This window comes from Protomyctophum parallelum, assembly GCF_964188405.1.
Source record: "Protomyctophum parallelum genome assembly, chromosome: 14".
NCBI lineage: Eukaryota > Metazoa > Chordata > Actinopteri > Myctophiformes > Myctophidae > Protomyctophum > Protomyctophum parallelum.
Window position 1 is genome coordinate 14,639,461 of NC_139709.1, and position 19,310 is coordinate 14,658,770.

Genomic DNA, 19,310 nt, shown 5'->3' on the forward strand with positions numbered 1-19,310 from the left:
ACTGTGAGGTAAGAAGAGGCCACAAATCCCATATTATGACATAAGGATTGAGGGGGGTTTTGCCTGTTTTCATTGCAAAAAAAAGGCTTCAGAACACACAGAGAAAACCCCAGACCACTGAAAATCCACTGGTTCAAAAGTTGAACCAGTGTTCAAAAGTTCAGGTTGTGTGAGTGTAATTGACGCTAGCGTTGCTGTCGTTTTAAAGGGTGTATAGTTGCTTTCTGAGGAGAATATCGATATTAAGATGATGTTATTATCTATTCACATCGTTGACCATAAGAGCGTTCATAAAATCCCATTAAGGGCTTTATTTGTGTTGACATGTTCTCCATACAAAGTCCAAGGAGATGTAATGTAATGCACACTGTATTCATGAGCCAAAGTAAGTAATTGAAACGGAACAAGTCAGCGCACATTTATAACCTCAGATGCATTATGTATTATATATATATATATATATATATATATATATATATATATATATTATATATATATATATATATATATTATATATATATATATACTAATACATAATGCATCTGAGGTTATGTCTCTTTAAAATGTATTTTTTTTTCTGAAAAACCTCATCAGTGGTTCTCAATATTTCATGTCAAGGACCCCCAAAAATTATATCTGCGGTAATTATACACATATATATATATATATATATATATATATATATATATATATATTCTTCTGGGTATTTAGCACAGGTTCAAAATGATGCACATATAATATAATGATGCTGGCATAATTGGATTGTTTTTTGTGATATGAATGAATAAAATCTTTCATTTTGTCATTTGCAAGAGGATTTTCATATCATGCTGAATTGAACTGAATCCAATTAAATTTCTCAAAACCACGACATATGCAGTACTGTCTGGGAAATGGCCCGGCAGTTATGTCAACGTATATACTGTGTGAATCTATAATAATACAGTTATGTCAACGTATATACTGTGTGAATCTGTGTAACTCCCAGTCAGTGGGCTAAATAAATCCAGACCACCGGTACAGTCCTTTAACCCATTTCGGCCTGACATAAAATAATGTCTCTTTAAAATGTATTTTTTGAATGAAAAACCTCATGTTTCTACATCAGTGGTGCTCAATATTTCATGTCAAGGACCCCCAAAAATTATATCTAATTGGCCACCGACTCCCATCTGAAAATATGTTGTTCCAGGGACGCCCCCGGAAGCAAAGACTTGAGTAAAAAAAAACGTTTGCTGTGGAAGAATATACTGTATATTCAAAGATTTGTGCCACATTTTCACGGGACTGCGACGCTCTATAGCTATCCATTTTAGATTTCTATTTGGCTGTTGCTAATATGCCAAAACACTTTCATATTTTGACATGACTAATCGTGACTTTTCACATTTTCCCCCAAACGTCTCATCCTCCCACACGCTATCGCGATAGAAGCAACACACACGCTATCGGTATTTGCACTGTGGGTGGATGGCGTTTTAACCCATTTTGGGACGGGAACCCCTTTTGGTGTTAGCATTATGCTATGCTTTAGCTATTGAAAAATAGCAGATCTACAAGCTCATAGCGCGCCACCGAGTGGCGCGCTACGAGCTTGTAGGTCTGCTATTTTTGAAAAATCGTAAAAATGTGGCGCAAATCTTTGAATATATATATATTCTTTCAAAGTGAATGTTTTTAACTGAGGTCTAAAATGGGTTAATTAAGGTTTATTTGGTCCCTCCTTTGGGGCAGGACTTTTTGCCGCCTGTGTGTTTCACTGACTCTGATCCCATCCCATCCTCCGGCAGGTCCGTAAGGAGTACAGCAAGTGTTTCCGTCAGTCCCAGTGCTGCGGGGGCCTGCCCTCCGAAGGCCCCCACAGTGCAGCCAAGACCGCCACCTCCCGCTCCACGGCCCGCTACTCCTCTGCTACACAGGTACTGTATACTGTACAGTGTGTTGTTTTAGAATGTCCTTTATATTATATGCCGTTATAATGTTTAGAAAGGCTTTCTTTTTGAAGGATTTATATAAGGACCCTTACATTGAAACGCCTTCTTGATTAGAAGAGGCCGCACTGTGACATTTGACCTAATTAAGGCAGGTGTGTGAGTAGATGATTGCACTGGATAGTAATCAGCTGTGTGGGCTTGCGAGCGTCATTTGTGATAGAAGCATGCACAGAGAGTGCACCCACTCCTTCTCTCTGTGCAACGATTAAATGTGATGCTTTTCCTTTCTAACTTCTACAAATCTTCACCATGATAGGCAATGCTTTTTTTTACTATGCTGTTCCTGCCAAAGTGTACGCTGAACTTCAGCTCGACAGCGAGCTAAACTCCAATTCCCCATAGAAAGAACTTTACATTTGGGGTCCCCCTAGAGGCCAGTGGTTCCCGAACCTTTTTCATGTCGAGCCTGAGGAAGGTCGCAAGACCGAAACATTTGCTCCTTTACAATAAATGCTCTGAACCTAGCATTAAGTGGCGGGGTGTGCGGGTGTCCCTCCTTTCTCCTACATTGTATTACCTCGTTAGCATCGCACCTGCTCCAAATTGCCTACCAGGTGTGCGGAAGTCATCTCTCTATTATGTCAAGGACCCCTAAATTGACACTTATCAGCCCCCCCCCCCCCCCCCCCCCCCCCATATGAAAAGATATGTCAAGGACCCACCATAAGAGAAGATTCTTACGGCTTTAGCAAGGATTCTCAACCCGTTTGATATCAAGAACCCCCCCAGTTTGACATGCATTAGTCTTTGGACCACACTTTGGGAACCAATGTCCTTGGCCACCGCTTACTGTTTTCTTGACTGATATTTTGTAAAATAGTGCAAAGGTTTCAAATCAATTTGCGAAACGCAATTTGACGCTTCTATTTCAGAACAGTTAACTTATAAGCAAACAAATCAAATGAAATAAACACAAATGCATCTTTACAATATATGCACAGAATCTCTGTATGTGTATGTATGTCTGTGCTCGTTATCACCTATCCTGAGAACCGTTCCGAACGAACGACTTCAAACTGAAAGGTTGACAGTTTTGTCACAAAATCAGGACACGTGCTCCTCCTCCTGTCTGTCATGTGGAAGTGTCCTCGGGGCAAGACACTGAACCCTAACCTGATGCTGCCAGATGAGGGCGGTATTGGGTAACCATGTTCCCCAACACAGCACTCATCTGGGATCTCTCAGGCAGTTGAGCTGACAAAAATCTGTTCCGTACCGGACCAATCAGCGTGAGCTAAGGGCGGGATATGTGCGAAACGGATGTGAAACTATATAGACACGTCAATATGATTGGTTGTGTTTGCACGCCCACACGGTGATAGACAGACGGTCCCATCCAATCATCTACCAAGTATCTTGACAAAAAGGAACAGCCCCGTCATCGAATTTGCTTCCGCGATCCCAGATCCCAATAAGCTGTGAAACAAATTTGTGTAGCAAGCTTCTTGGATCTGGCAGCGTCAGGTTAACTGAACCCCACCTTGCCTCCAAATCAGTGTTGTTTTTGTCGACTAAAACTAAGACGAAAAATGTTCGTCGACTACCTATTTTCACTGACAAAAACAAATGGAAACTAAATGAAAACTAACCTACGATGACTAAAACTGAGACTAAATATACTGACAATTTCGTCGACAAATAAAAACTAGACTAAAATGTTAGGAAGGGACTAGTGGACAAGAGATCCACTATAAGTCATTTTACACTTGGTTGTGTAAAAATTATGACGGCATCAAGACCCGCCAAAATACATTTTAGTCGACTAAATCAACTAGATTTAGTCGACTAAAATCTTATGACATTTAGTCGACTAAAACTAGACTAACACTAAGACATTCCAGGTGACTAAAATGTGACTAAAACTAAATGAAGTTTCAGTCCAAAGACTATGACTAAACTAAAATAGAAATTTGCTGCCAAAAACAACACTGCCTCCAATGAGTCTGTCGGTGTTAGTTAGTTTATTTATCTCAGTCATTTACAATACAGTTGAACATTCAGAATGAGGGTTACACAATTACAGTTTGACTGAAAAGGGTTTGGGCTGAAGCCGAAGCTTATTATGCCCTTACTTTATTAATGATTCAAATAATAAAAGGAAAAAATAACAGAAAAGAACAAGAACATAGCAATGGGAAAACTGATTCTCTATAGTGCTGTGCTTCTTATACATCAATGATAAACAGAACATATTTGGCTTATATGCCTTATACTAGTAGTTACGCCCACATACATTTTTGTTTTTTTAAATTGTGCTTATATATTTTAAGTGGTTGCTTCAAATATAGTGTATATTTTTATTATTGTTTACTTTGACTGCATATGTGTTTGTATATTTGTGTTTGAAGTTACTTATGATTATTTATATTACACCATCGGTGTGTGAATGTGGGAAGTGCGGACGCAAATGTATGAATGAATGAACCATTGTGAAGCGCTTTGATATAAACATGCAATTCGTTATTAGACCAAAAAAAAGCCCAATTATGACTGATATATTGGCTAAACCAATATATGGGTTGGAGTATATATACAACATGCAGCACATTGGGAATCAGCCTGGTGACTAATGTTCTCCCTATACTGAGGGAAAGGAGAGACACCCTGGGCGCCCAGCTCTCAGATTGCATGTTTAACGGTGCATTGAGTTCTTCTCCCTAGTCGGGTCAATACCATGTGTGTAGGGTTTGTTTCAGAATGTTCCCTCCATCTATTGATCATCGAGCAGTTAGTTAAATCACAGCTGCTATAGCACTGGTTTTCATCAAGAGAGCGCGCCGCACAGACGAGAGAGAGGGCTGTAAAACAGTCGCGGTGGTGGCGACTGATTTTTTTGGAGTGGCTGATCAATGGGGGTTTTTAATCTATCTTTGCCGTCCCGTCTCTCTCACACACACACACACACACACACACACACACACACACACACACACACACACACACACACACACACACACACACACACACACACAGAGCCGCATCAGGAGGATGTGGAACGACACGGTCCGCAAGCAGTCCGAGTCCTCCTTCATCTCGGGAGACATCAACAGCACGTCCACGCTCAACCAGGGTAAGCAGACCTGGCAACCCAACCGTCTCTCTCTCTCTCTCTCTCTCTCTCTCTCTCTCTTCTTCCACTAGACCAGACAGCAGCATATCCCTGTTCTCTCTTTTGAGGAGAACCCATGCCCCGGAATTCCAAATGAACACTTCAAAGGAAAACCGGGTTTTTTCCGACTGATGATGACGGCGTGATGATGCGGCACTGCGGCAGCACAGCTTCGAACCTGAACAACCCCCCCCCCCCCCCCGCCCCCCTTCAAGATGAAACGTGATTAGTGTTGTTCAAATAAGCGCAAAATAAACACTTTTAACGTGATCGTGGCCCCATTGACATTTAGCAGCAGGTGTGTGGTGTGTCGTCCACCGGCAATATGCGCGCATCTTTTCATCTCATTTCGTCATTAAAGGGTGCAAGAGAGAAAGACGTGTGATGTTTACTGCGCCGCTGCTGCTGCTGCTGCTGCTGCCGATTTGTTTGAGATTGTGCTCAACTCTCCGTGACCCTGAGGAGGAAGAAGAGATCCCTGGCTGTGTTAGAAGACTGACTCTTGAGTCATCCTCAACGGCGAGGCTTGATTGTCAGGCCTAAAGGCAGTGGGGTGGGGGGGGTTGGGGGTGAAGTGGGGTGGGCTGGGGATCAGGGGAACGTTAGAGAGATAGATGGAGGGTCATTGCGGGTTTGGAGACGGATCTGAGAGTCCTCACATTTTTTTTCCTTAACCCGTTCTGACCTGAGATCAGATTCTAAAAGAAATGTCTTCTGCATCCTGACAGTTTTCTGAAAAAGCTGTGTTTCTGTGTCAGTCGTTCTTCAGATTTTTCAAAAATAGCAGACCTACAAGCTCCTATGAGCTTGTAGATCTGCTATTTTTCAATAGCTAAAGCTAAAGCATGACATGATGCTGACACCAAAAGGGGGGAAGCCCAAAATGGGTGTAGTAAAAGTATCAATACTGCAATGTAGAACTACTTGAATTCGTTACAAGTAAAAGTCCAGAAATAAAACAAATTACTTGAGGTAAAAGTACAAAAGAAGAACGTTACGTTGTGGTACGTTATCGAAGACATTTTTAGAATCTGATCTCAGGTCAGAATGGGTTAAAACGGTGTAATCGCTTGTCGTAGTGTTGGAAAATATTCCAAAGCGACAGACCGGACGTGGCGGCCGCGTGCTGCTATAGGCGGCTTTCCCATTGTAAACAACAAGGGACTCCATTTCCCAGAACCCTTTGCACGCCGGAGTGACGGCCCTTTTTTTTTGCGACCACGTCGTCAAAACGCGCCTCGTGTCCCGTTCCGTCCGGTGGATTGACGTAACCCATTTAGGCCCGACGTCGACATTTAAAAAGAGTGGTTCTCACTATTTCATGTCAAGGACCCCAAAAATGATATGTAATATGCCTCCACCCCCCCCCCCCCCCCCCCATCTGAAAATATGTTGTTCCAGGGACCCCCCCCCCCCCAGAAGCAAAGATTTGCGTTAAAATGTTCACTCTGTAATAATATATATTCAAAGATTTGAGGCACATTTTAACGATTTTTTCAAAAATAGCAGACCTACAAGCTCGTAGATCTGCTATTTTTTAATAGATAAAGCATAACATAATGCTTAAAACATCAACAATGGGTTCCCGCACCCAAAATGGGTTAAAACGTGATTAAAAAAACGTGGATTAAACAATGAAAACATAACTCGGGGGCATAACTCGCGAATCGCAGGGGAAAGTGTTCAACAAATTGATTGACTCAAGCAACTTCGCGAATAGAAGTCAAAGAGTTAACCCATTCTGAACGGGAACCCATTTTGGTGTTAGCATCATGTTATGCTTTAGCTATTCAAAAATAGCAGACCTACAAGCTCATACGAGCTTGTAGGTCTGCTATTTTTGAAAAACCGAAGAACGACTGACATTTTTTAGAATCTGATCTCAGGTCAGAATGGGTTAATCAGACCAGTGTGTGTCCGGTGGGGGGGGGGATCAGGGCAACACGCAGAGATGGAGGTCAGGTGCAGGTTTTGAGATAAATCGGTGAGTGTTCTCCAGTTCAGGCTATCTTAGACAGCGAAGCCCCCTGACTGTGCCAGGCTGGCTGGGGGCTTTGGGGCGGCTATGAATTAGCCCAGATATAAATCGATGTGCCAGCACACGCTATTCCGGAGATCCATCGAGTAAATTACTGAGCAAGTTATACTTCTACATTCCTGAGGATGTACCAAACCCCCCCACCCGCTGCTGTGTTAGTGGGAGGGGGGGGAGGGGGGGGGGGTATAGTATTGTTTTACTGCAGGCCACAATAAGACATGTTTCCTTCCCACTCCGTCTCGACTGGATGGCTTTTGTTTACGGGGGATTTTCGCTTCACGTAAACAATACCGTAATGCCGTTTGGACAAGACTGTAATCATGCACACTTTCTCACAATAATATTGTTTGTCAGCTTACGTCGGGGCGCTGTGTGTTTGGACGACGTCTTGGCTTTAACCAACGTTCGTAATGTTTGTGCTTTTTATTCCTAATTGAAGGCAGGGGGGGGGGGGGGGGGGGATGATCGGTTATAAATGTTTTTGCCGATGTCACGTTTAGGGACAACAACAAATGTAGGCGTAACACGTCTCGAACAAAATGCCTATTTGGTCCGTCTGTTAAACAGTTTTACTGCCAGGAATGGTTTACTCCAGGTTACTGTCGCTGCGATATACGACATACCCGCCTTTTGTTTTATGTGTTTAATACGCCGTATTCTAATAATTAAAAAGAAACTCCGTCTTTGCTGCGGAGCTGGAGACGAGAAGGTTTCGTTTTGATGACGAAACCGGAAATCAACACATGCTGTGGGCTGCTAGGGCTTCTGGGAAATTGAGGCCAATGCAAATGAACGGGGTACAACGCCTCATGGAGGAGGGTCTTGTGGGGCCGTCTTGCGGCGCACCAAGATGGCGGGTGGTGCGATCGTTCATAACAAACGGAGCAACCTTTTTTCGCCGGATTTTCACGGATCAAAAGCCCAAATAATTCAGCGTATGCTCTAAAGGTAATACGACAATCTCGGCAGTGAAGGGGGGTTGATTAAAATGTGGGTTACACGTTTAAAACAGTCAAACTGTTAAACTCTGTTTTGCTTCGTGTCAGTGTTCAAGAGTGTTGATTTTGTCGACTAATACTGTGATGAAAAATGTCCGCCGACTACCTATTTTTTTTCCGCTGACGAAAACTAAATGGAAACTAAGCTATGACGACTTAAAGGGATAGTTCAGATTTTTTTAACTTAAGTTGTATGAAATACTTGCCATTAATATAGTGGTTGCAACTGCATTAATGGATTGCCAGAGTCCTGTGGTGGGAGTTCTGCTCTGGTTTTAGTGAATATTAAGTAGTTCCGGTCATTTTGTGGGGGGCACTGGGGCCACGCAGTAAAAGTAAATTTATCCACAAAACGAACGTAATTTGTATTGTTGACCTTTTTTTAAAATATTAGCATGACTTTCGTTGAACTTTGACCCCTCTATCACATGGAACTATTTTTTGGGCGTAGTGATATGGACACAAAAAACATAGTTCTGTGTGATAGAGGGGTAAAAAAATAACGAAAGTTGCACTAATATTTTAGAAATGGGTCAACAATACAAATGACGTTAGTTTTGTGGATTCATTTATTTTTACTGCGTGGCCCCCAGCACCCCCCACAAAATGACCGGAACTACTTGATATTTCACCAAAACCAGAGCAGAACTCCCACCACGGGACTCGGGCAATCAATTAATACAGTTGCAACCACTATATTAATGGCAAGTATTTCATACAACTTAAGTTCAAAAAATCTGAACTAACCCTTTAAACTAAGACTAAATATATTGACAGTTTCGCCAAGAAATAAAAACTAGACTAAAATGTCAGGAAGGGACTACAGTATAGTGGACAAGAGATCCAGTATAAGTCATTTCACACTTGGTTGCATGCTGAAAATAGCTGATCTACAAGCGCGACGCGTTGTGTAAAACCAGCCATTACGACGGCATCAATGCCCGGCCAAAATACATATTCAGTCGACTAAAACTAGATATAAACGCTTAAAACATTCCAGGTGATTAAAACGCACACTTAAAACGAAATGAAAACTATTCAAAAGACTACAACTTAAAAACGACAACATTTGCTGTAAAAAACAACAACACTGCTTTGTGTGTGTGTGTGTGTGTGTGTGTGTGTGTGTGTGTGTGTGTGTGTGTGTGTGTGTGTCTAAACCCTTCCTTCTCTCATTCACCCCCTCTCCTTAATTCTTTCTCTCTTCCTGTTATTTCAGGGATGACCGGCAACTACCTCCTAACTAACCCTCTCCTCCGAGCCCACGACACTAACCCCTATAACAACCTGCTGGCGGAAACGGTGGTATGCAACACCCCCTCTCCACCGGCCTTTCACTCTCCAGGTGCAACATCCGACCCCTCTAACGACCTCTCATTTCTTTGTGTCTATATAGATCAGTGCTTTTTCTGTGTTGTTGTTGTTGTTGTTGTTGTCGTCGTGTCTTGGACAAAAAGAACAAAGGCTCATACATACTCCCAGTTTTTGGTGATAGGTTATCACCGTTTTAGGTGATAGCTCATCACCTAAAACGGTGATAAGAGTTGAGGCCGTCACACTCGTGGTGATGTCCTTATAAGGATTGACCCCGACTCCCTGTGGTTTTTACCCAACTTCTAGACCAATCGGTGAACGGGGGTGATAGCTCCAGAGTGAAAAGACTTGTCTGATAGTAAAAAACAGAGAGATGGGTCTGTGTCCGCGGTGATAGCTGATCATCACCGCGACTAAAGGCTCATACTGTACATAGTCTGGATTTACGGTGGTGGGGTGACCACCGAACTACAACATGACGTCACAAGCCGCGGTGAAGAGCAAACCACCGCCACCGCTCCAGCCCTTCTCTCTGTTTTTACTCACCACCGCTCAACGTTATTTCAGCTCCGGTGGTCAGCTCACCACCGGAGCGGTGGTCACCTCACCACCGAAAATCCAGACTATGAATAGGCCTTAAAAACAGAGAGATGGGTCTGTGTCCGCGGTGATAGCTGATCATCACCGCGACTTTTCCAACCCTTTAAAAACTACTGAGAGACAGCCATGGCTGGGCCCTGTCGGTGGCTCCTCCCACACAGCATGCAGCCAAAAAGAAAAGAAAAAGCGAAAGGGGTTTTGAAATGAAATCACTCCACATGCCGTGGATTCACCGCTTTCCCCTCTTTCCTCGTCCACGCTGGCGCTCACTCTGCATTTAAGTCTTATCTACGCCAGTAATTCCTTTTTAAACACTCTTGCGGAGATACCGGCTCCAAGCAGCCCACCCCCGTTATCTTATCTAGACTACTTGGAAGAGACGTATGGGAATTCCCCTGTTTGTTGAATGTATATGCGTTCCCATTTCCCCTCCCAACATCTTTTTTAGACTATTTCCCTATAACTCTTAGTTAGGAGGGAGTGTGGACGATATCCTTACAACACGTTGACATGTTGAAGGTTTAACCCATTTTGCGCGGGGAACCCCTTTTGGCGTTGGCATCATGTCATGCTTTTAGCTATTGAAAAATAGCAGATCTACAAGCTCATAGCGCGCCACCGAGTGGCGCGCTTACGAGCTTGTAGGTCTGCTATTTTTTTCTTTTTTTAAGAATCGTGAAAAGTGACATGAAAGTGTTTTTTTGAGAACGACTGACATAGAAAAACATAGGCTTTTTTCAAGAAAACAGTCAGGATTTAGAAAACATTTTGCAGAATCGTTCCCAGGTCAAAACGGGTTAGAAAAAAGAAATTCTCCTCGTTTTCTTTTTTTTTTTTTTTTTTCTTGGTCAAGTACAGGCTGTTCTCTCAGTTTGATGTGGATCCTGCCAGTGTTGTACCGTGACCTAGTTACCCACTGTTAGAGCAAAAAGGGGGGGAATGGGAGCACATGACGCAATGCGGGCAGAATTATAACCCTTGGATGTTCAGAAGGCATTTGATGATGAAAGGGAATGGGAGAAAGCAGTAGCGCGCTATGTATGGCAAAATGTGTGTTAAGGAAGGAAGGAAGAACGAACGAATGTTTAGCTAATGCCACGGCGGCGGCTCGGCATCGCCGTCTCCATTCGACGAGTCCACGCTATAGGCTCACTTACGGCAACAATAGCCCGTTCTGGCCTGAGATCAGAAAAATGTCTTCTACATCACCGAAAAAAAAACCATTTTCCGAAAAAGCTATGTTTCTGTGTCAGTGGTTCTTCGATAAAAAAAAAGCAGATCTACAAGCTCGTAGCGCGCCACTCGGTGGCTCGCTATGAGCTTGTAGATCTGCTATTTTTCAATAGCTAAAGCAGAACATAATGCTAACACCAAAAGGGGTTCCCGCCCAGAATCTCTCACAATCTCAGTAATAACACATTAATTAAAAGGCATTATTATTATGGCAGCTGAAATAACATGACTTTTACGCAAGTGACGATTCTTTCGAGCGTTGGAGATGGCGGGGGGGAGGAGGGGCGGAGAAAAAAAGTGGAAAGGTTTAATTAAGCGTTTATTTTGAGTGTCATAATTAAGCAATATTACACGAGAGGGTGTTGTTTAACGTGATTATTTTATTGCCACGACAGTGATGCGGTCAGGAACGAGACGAAGTCACTGAAGTGGCAATAATCACGTTAAACAACACCCTCGAGTGTAATATTGCAATTCTACAACAGTTACCCTTAAAACTAAGAAAATCGCTGATTTTTCTTCTTTTTTTTTAATGACAGATGTAGTCACTACGACCACAAATGTCCAAAGAAACTAGCTAGCCTAGCCACCGAGTTTGCTAGCGCTCTGGGAAAACAGAGCGGCTGAATTCTTTATTTTGATTAGGCATGGTGAACGGTGCCGGTTTGATCAACGGCTAGAAACCGTTTCAACCAATCAGATTGCTTCCTCTTAACGACCTGTTGTAGAATAATCATCTCCTCACCCCCCTCCACCCCTCAGCCAATCTGTCCCACAGGCATGCTACTTGACCATGTGCAAAACACTGGAGAGGCACACTCAAAACACCAGGGAAACGCTATACACGTACTTAAAAAGGCCCTAAAATACGGTTCATTATCGACTAACAGATAAAAAGGGGAGTGCTGACAAACCCGGAGAACTGCAAGAAGGATTTTTAACACGTGGAATGGAAACAGGGCTTTGGGATAATAGGGGGCGGGGGGGGGGCGCGGAAGCGTAACAGGCGAAAATGTCAAAACCTGGTGTGAGGATCAACCGGCTAAGTATGAAATACACACTGAGAGGTACCACGTCGAGTTAAACACGAGTTCATTCCAAAATGTTCAGTCTGCTATAGTCATCACATTTAGCCCTCCTATCCCCCTGCACTATTATAAGTGTATTAATACGGAGGAATACTCTGCAGATGTTCATTTCATGCAGTGAAAAAAAAAAAAACGGTAAAGAGAACATCTTGGACGGATCTCTGCTGGAACGCTTCCCAGAGTGCAGCTGTCGCCGTGTCCAGTTAAATTCTGTTCACATCATCCACCCCCCCCCCCCTTCCCACCCCCCCCACCTCTCTACCCGGTAGACAATACCTGTCTGCGATAAAACGACTGCCTGTGCATAAACAAAATGCAAATGTGGAATAGGGTGTATTCAGGGAAATTTCCCTTGTCATTTCTCTTTCCTCTCCCCCCCCACCACCCCACCCCTTTATGCCCACTCGCTCTTCTGTTCCCCGCTCCCTGCACTACTCTCTCTCTCTCTTTGGAAAATGTCTTTGATGTGTGTGGGGGGTTTTCTTAACGCTCATTTCTCCCACCACGTTTGAGAGCTTGCAATCTTTTTCAGTCTCACACTTCTCCCGACTAATTTATCTGAAACCCAAGGCTTTCATTCAGTCTCTCCCTCTTTTTCTCCGTGTGAGAAATGAGGCAGGGCTCTCTCTCTCTCATTTATCCCATTTTGGGCGTGAACTCCTTTTGGGTGTTAGCATTATGTTATGCTTTAGCTGTTGAAAAATAGCAGATCTATACAAGCTCATAGCGCGCCACGAGCTTGTATAGGTCTGCTACTTCTGAAAAATCGAAGAACGACTGACATAGAAACGTAGCTTTTTCAGAAAACTGTCAGGATGTAGAAGACATTTTTAGAATCTGATCTCAGGTCAGAATGGTAAACTGTCAGGATGTAGAAGACATGTTTAGAATCTGATCTCAGGTCAGAATGCGTTATGGGCTCATCCTCTCCCCAGTCCAGTCCAACAACCGCACATCATCTGCCATTCCCCGCTCCGCTGCTGTACTCTGGGAAATGTAGTGTTAAACCCATTTAGACATGAGGACGATTCTAAAAAAAAAAAATCTTCTAAATCGTGACAGTTTTCTTGAAAAAGCTATGTTTCTATGTCTGTGTCGTTCTTCGATTTAAAAGAAATAGCAGACCTACAAGCTCGTAGCGCGCCACTCGGTGGCGCGCTACGAGCTTGTAGATCTGCTATTGAGCTTGTAGATCTGCTATTTTTAGCTAAATAGCTAAAGCATAACATGATGCTAACACCAAAAGGGGTTCCCGCCCAAAATGGGTTAAACCCATTTAGACATGAGGACGATTCTAAAAAATGTCAGTTTTCTTGGAAAAACCTGTGTTTCTATGTCAGTGGTTCTCAATATTTCATGTCAAGGACCCCAGAAATTATATGTAATTGGCCGCCGACCCCCCATCTGAAAATATGTAGTTCCCTGGCTGGGTCCCCCCCCCCCCCCCCAAAGGCAAAGATTTGAGTTAGCTCTTAAAGAATATAAATTAAAAGATTAGCGCCACATTTTCACGATAAAAATAATAAATAGCAGATCTACAAGCTCGTGAGCTTGTAGGTCTGCTATTTTTCAATAGCTAAAGTAGAACATAATGCTTAAAACACCCAAAATGGATTAAAATGAACTCAGGATATTACAGTGAACTGATGTCACGGTGCTTCGAAAATCTGACTAATCTACGCTGTGAACATTTTCGGGCGGTAAAAAATGACTGTACCAGGGTATTTAATTAAATCTTTAAAAACAGCTACCACCCAGAAGAGGGGGAAATCCATGGAAATGTTTAATGTAGCTGTCATTTATTAATTAATATAAACAGAGAAATGTTGCTTGCTGCCGTGTGCCCTCTTCCACCTGCTGAGTTCCAGGATTCAGTCGTCCTTTGGTTTTGTCCTGTTCCAAAACAAACTCTTAATTTGCTGCCATTCCCCCCCCCCCCCCCCCCCCCCCCCCATCTGAAGAGTCACGCTCAATTTATTTTGAAATGGATCACATTTTGCTTTCAAATCTCTAAAGCTAATTGTAAGGACATTATCTTAAAGTGGACTGACTGAATCCGGGCTTGATTTTTATTTTATTTTTTTACTTTATTTTTTACAAGCCTCCACTTTTATCTTATTTCAGTAATTTTCTAGTTTCTGCTGCAATTGAAAAAAAGCATCTGTTTTTCCTTTTTTTTTCTTTTCTTTTTTTTTCTCTTTTGTTTTTGTTGCACATCAGCAGTTCTTAGGCCAGATAGCCTCAGCAGACACACTTGATGTGAGTGGTGGCAAAGTGAGTCATTGCACCCCTGCCTTGTCTGTGCTGGTGTGTGTCCATGTCTGTGTGTGTGTGTGTGTGTGTGTGGGGGGGGGGGGGTGTGCTGTGCTTTGTGGTGCCTATGCAGTGCAGAGAGAAGGTGGCTTTGGCCCCCGTCTGTGTTCCAACATTACTCTTTTTGTCTTGATTTCTTTTAACGGGTGGAATGTTTTATTCATCGCTTTATATACCTCCGCAATGCTTCCCCCTCCCTCCCTCCTCCCTCCCCACCGCTTGCTTTTTTTCTATTTTTCTCTCGGACTCTCCCCGTCGTCCGTTGATGTTGATGTTGTTGTTGTTGTTTATTGTACCTTCTTTCCTACATTATCAGTGTGTGGCCGAGTGTGGTTTTTTTAGTTACTTCTGTTTCTTCACACGTTGACAAATATTGTTCAGGATAATCTCTAAAAGATTGGCTTTAATGATATTCAGGTATGTGATGAGGAAAACGTTATGATGGGGGAACAAATTGATTTTTTACTGAAACATTTTTGAACTTTTTTATATATATTCTTTACTGCTGCTAATATTTACATGTTTAATTAAGAACAAAGAGCTTCCTGGGCAGTATGGAACTGTATGTGAGTCGTCCAGGGGTGGATGAAGTACACAAATGTTTTACTTAACCTAAAGTCTTCTGAAAGCATATATATATTCAAAGATTTGTGCCGCAGTTTCACCATTTTTCAAAAATAGCAGACCTACAAGCTCGTAGCGCGCCACTCGGTGGCGCGCTACGAGCGTGTAGATCTGCTATGTTTCAATAGCTAAAGTATAACATAACGCTTAGTTAAAACACCAAAAGGGGGCCCAGGCCGTAGCGTAACGGTCTGGGCACCGGACTGGTGATCCAGTCGCGGTGTGCCGCGGGTTCGACTCCCGGACCCGACACGGCCTTTACCGCATGTCATCCCCCCATCTCTCTCCCGTTTCCTGTCAGCCTACTATCTATCCCTTAAAAAATCAATAAAAGGCGTAAGCCGCAAAAAAATATCTTAAAAAAAAAAAAGAAAACACCAAAAGGGGTTCCCGTCCAGAAAACTATATCTGAATACTGTGCAATGTAAGGTAGTGTTTTCAAAATGTACATTACAGTATATTGCATCAGAACGTACTAAAAGTAAAAGTATTCATATTGCAGAATGTCCCATTTCGCACGTTCAAAATGTGCACGAAACCGTTGGAAAATAGCAGATCTACAAGCTCACAATGCGTCGCATCGTGGCGCATTGTGAGCTTGTGAGATCTGCTATTTTCAATGCATGTACTATTTTCAAATGCATGTACGGTTTTAGTGGTTACTGTACGTTTTGTAATAATAACCTAAATCCACAAAGTAACTTATAACTACAAAGTAAGTCATTTATTTTCAAATAAATGACGGTGGCGTAAAAGTACAACATTTGCCTCTTGAGACGTAGCAGAGTAGAAGTAAAAGTACTGTCAAATAGTCGAGTAAAGTGCAAGTATCGAGTAAAGTACAAATACCTTAATATTGTACTGAAGTAACAGTACTAAAGTAAATGGCACTTAGTCACTTTCCACCACTATTAAATGAAGGCAGAGATCAAATATTATCAAATATCATCAAATATTACATACTGCCCCATGGGCAGTATGTAATATGTGGGGCTCATGACTGCTCAGCGAACAGCTCTACCTCCAGAACATACAGTAGAGATCCATACCTGCCCTGACCAAGACTCGAAAAACACCTCGTCTTTTTTAAACTTCTCTAATAAAGTACCTCGATTCTTTTTTTTTAACCCATTCTGTACGGGAACCCCTTTTGGTGTTTTAACTATTGAAAAACAGCAGATCTACAAGCTCATAGCGCGCCACCGAGTGGCGCGCTACGAGCTCGTAGGTCTGCTGTTTTTGAAAAATCTTAAAAATGCGGCACAAATCTTTGAACATATATTCTTTCAGAAGACTTTTCTTTTTTAATTAATTTCGACGTAGGAACTAAATGGGTTAATATCCACCATCTCCTCATTTGTATACCTTTTTCTTTTGTGTCTGAGTGCTCGGATATAATCATACCTCCTTGGTATACCTTCTATAATAACGTTGTCGTCGTTGTCTCGTTGTGTGACAGGACAGCACTCTCTGACCAACAGCAGGGACCTGAGCGCCATGGACACCCTCCCGCTTAACGGCAACTTCAACAACAGCTACTCGCTGCGCGGCGACGGCATGGGCGACTACGAGGACGTGGTGGGGGGCATGGTGGGGGGGCGAGGAGGAGGCCCCGGGGGGGGCCACATGGTGGGCATGGTGGGGGGAGACCTGGGGGCCCTCGCTCTGGACGACGCCACCTTCGAGAAGATGATCATCTCGGAGATCGTCCACAACAACCTCCGGCCCCGTGGTGGTGGCGGCGGCTGCGGCGTCGGCCTCGCCGGGGCTCCCAAGGGCAACACCGCCGCCATGAGGGAGAGGGAGCGGGCGGCGGTTCCTCCTCCTCAGACCCGGGCCGTCATGGTGGACCGAGGCGGGGGCGGGGGCGAGGGCGAGAGCGAGGACGACGCCATCGTGGCGGACCACGCCGAGGCCTCGTCCCCTCCCCCGCAGAGACGAGGAGGAGGAGGAGGGGGTCACCACCACCACGCCGCCACCTTGGAGCTGCTGCTCCACCCTCCTCACCACAAGGAGGCGCTGGAGGCCCCGCTGCTTCCCCAGAGGACTCACTCCCTGCTGTACAGCAGCGCCCACAAGGCCCCCCCCACCACCACCAGGCCCCCCCTCCCCCCTACCAAGACCACCACCGGGGAGAAGGACGACGGCTCCCGGTCGCCCGACGACCAGGACAACAGAGACTCCCTGTACACCAGCATGCCCAACCTGAGAGACTCGCCCTCGCCCTCCTCGCCATCGCCCTCGTCGTGCCCCCCCGAGGAGGAGGACGAGGGGGAGGAGGGGGAGGGGGAGCGCCGTACCCCGTCCCCGAACCCGTCCCGGAGCAGCGAGAGGAGCGAGGGCGGCGTCTATCACAAGAGCATGCCCGAGCTGGGAGACGACGGCGGCGTTGGCGGCCACCAGCCGCTCTCCTACTACCACATAAACCGAGGCACCAGCGACGGGTGCATCCTCCCTGTAGCCGGCACTGATGAGGACTGCTTGCCCGAGGGGGGGGGAGGAGAGGCCCCCCCTAAGGACGGACAGATGCAGCTCATTACCAGCCTCTGAGCAGGTGGATAATATATATATATATATATATATATATATATATATATATATATATATCGCGCGCGCCGGCCGTCTGTTTTTTTTTTTTTTTGTTGCACGGGTCGGAACACATGGGTGCTTTTTTTGGTTGATGTCAAAAAACTGTTGCCAAGTTCTCTGCTCTTGCACTCTAAATGCCCTTCCTGTTTAGGATTTAAAAAAGGAAGTGAAATGTTTTTGTTTTTAGTTTTTAGTTTTTTTTTTTAAGTGGTGGAAATGGAAGGAACGGATGACTTTTTTTGCACACAAGACTTTTTAAAAAGAAAAAAAAAAGGAAAACACACACATGCTGCGCTCAAAAAAAAAATAAGTCCTTCTGAGACCAGACGTCTGTTGGACTGGAATTGCTCTGCCTGTCGAACTTAGAAGAGGTGCAGAGAACAATGTACAGACGGCTCTGTGTGTCGGAGAGACGTCTGGCGCCGTCCCTCTCCTCTCCTCTCCTGTCCTGTCCTGTCCTCTCCTCTCCTGTCCTGTCCTCTCCTCTCCTGTCCTCTCCTCTCCTGTCCTGTCCTATCCTGTCCAGCCTGCAATTGTATTGTATCGAAAGAAAGGTTGGAAGAATAAATGATGGATTGGGGTGGTGGGGGGGTCATAATCCCCACGTTTTAGAACTATGGAACACTCCGGAAATACTATTTCCACAACAAGGATGAGTTTTAGTCCTGAATTATAGGAATTAGAAGAAGCGTGTGTCTCCAGTACACCAGTCAGGACTATAAAAATTAAAGCAACCACTAATTCAGACTCAGGCCTTATATTTTTCTCTATTGCACATTTAAACTGTTGTCAAAGTTAACGGCTGAAAGAAAATATATTTTGCTGTACCACTAGTGTAAAGGGGGTGAACGTAACTCAAAGAAAAGGAACGACAAAAAAAAGAAATGATGAAATGGCATCCATTCAGTAAAGACTGTATGCTGCCTTCCTTTCAATGTCAAGAGGATAGTTCTGACAAACGTTGTTCAAAAATGGTGTGTTTTTAACTCTCACAGTTGACTTGTAGTATGTTTGAATATGAAAAAGATGTTTGGAGAGAATATGAAATACCATAATGAAATATCTCATGCCTCACTCTCTCAGTCCCTGCTTGTGAAGTGCTTTTTGCTTTCCATGAATGATCAGTTTTTTTTGCCAGTAGTATACAGTTACAGTATTTGTTAACACCATTGCCATGCACAGATTTGGAAGTGAAATTGGATACTTGTGTAATTTATTTAACTTTGAAAGAAAGTGTCAGGTTTCAATAATTTCTTTGTGTCAATGCGATCTTTTTTGCAGTCCTGCGAACACATTTCATTTCTTTGACACTAATTAATTTATTAACTGAGCTATTCAAAAAAATGTGGGGGGGGGGGTAAAAAGAACATGGTTGAAAAGTGACTTGTTTCAGCACTGTTAGGTTCATTT

The 19,310-nt window shown here is 43.8% G+C and overlaps 1 protein-coding gene across 1 annotated transcript in view; it reads left to right on the forward strand.

The window, feature by feature from the left end:
- LOC310871136 (adhesion G protein-coupled receptor L2-like) overlaps positions 1–17,890 on the forward strand; it is a 142,016-nt gene extending 124,126 nt beyond the window's left edge. The window contains 4 exon segments of the mRNA XM_083782625.1: positions 1,791–1,919; positions 4,968–5,064; positions 9,359–9,484; positions 16,771–17,890. Of these exon segments, the coding sequence (XP_083638751.1) occupies positions 1,791–1,919; positions 4,968–5,064; positions 9,359–9,484; positions 16,771–17,861 (1,443 nt within the window). The 3' untranslated portion in view covers positions 17,862–17,890.
- Positions 17,891–19,310: the final 1,420 nt, after the last annotated feature.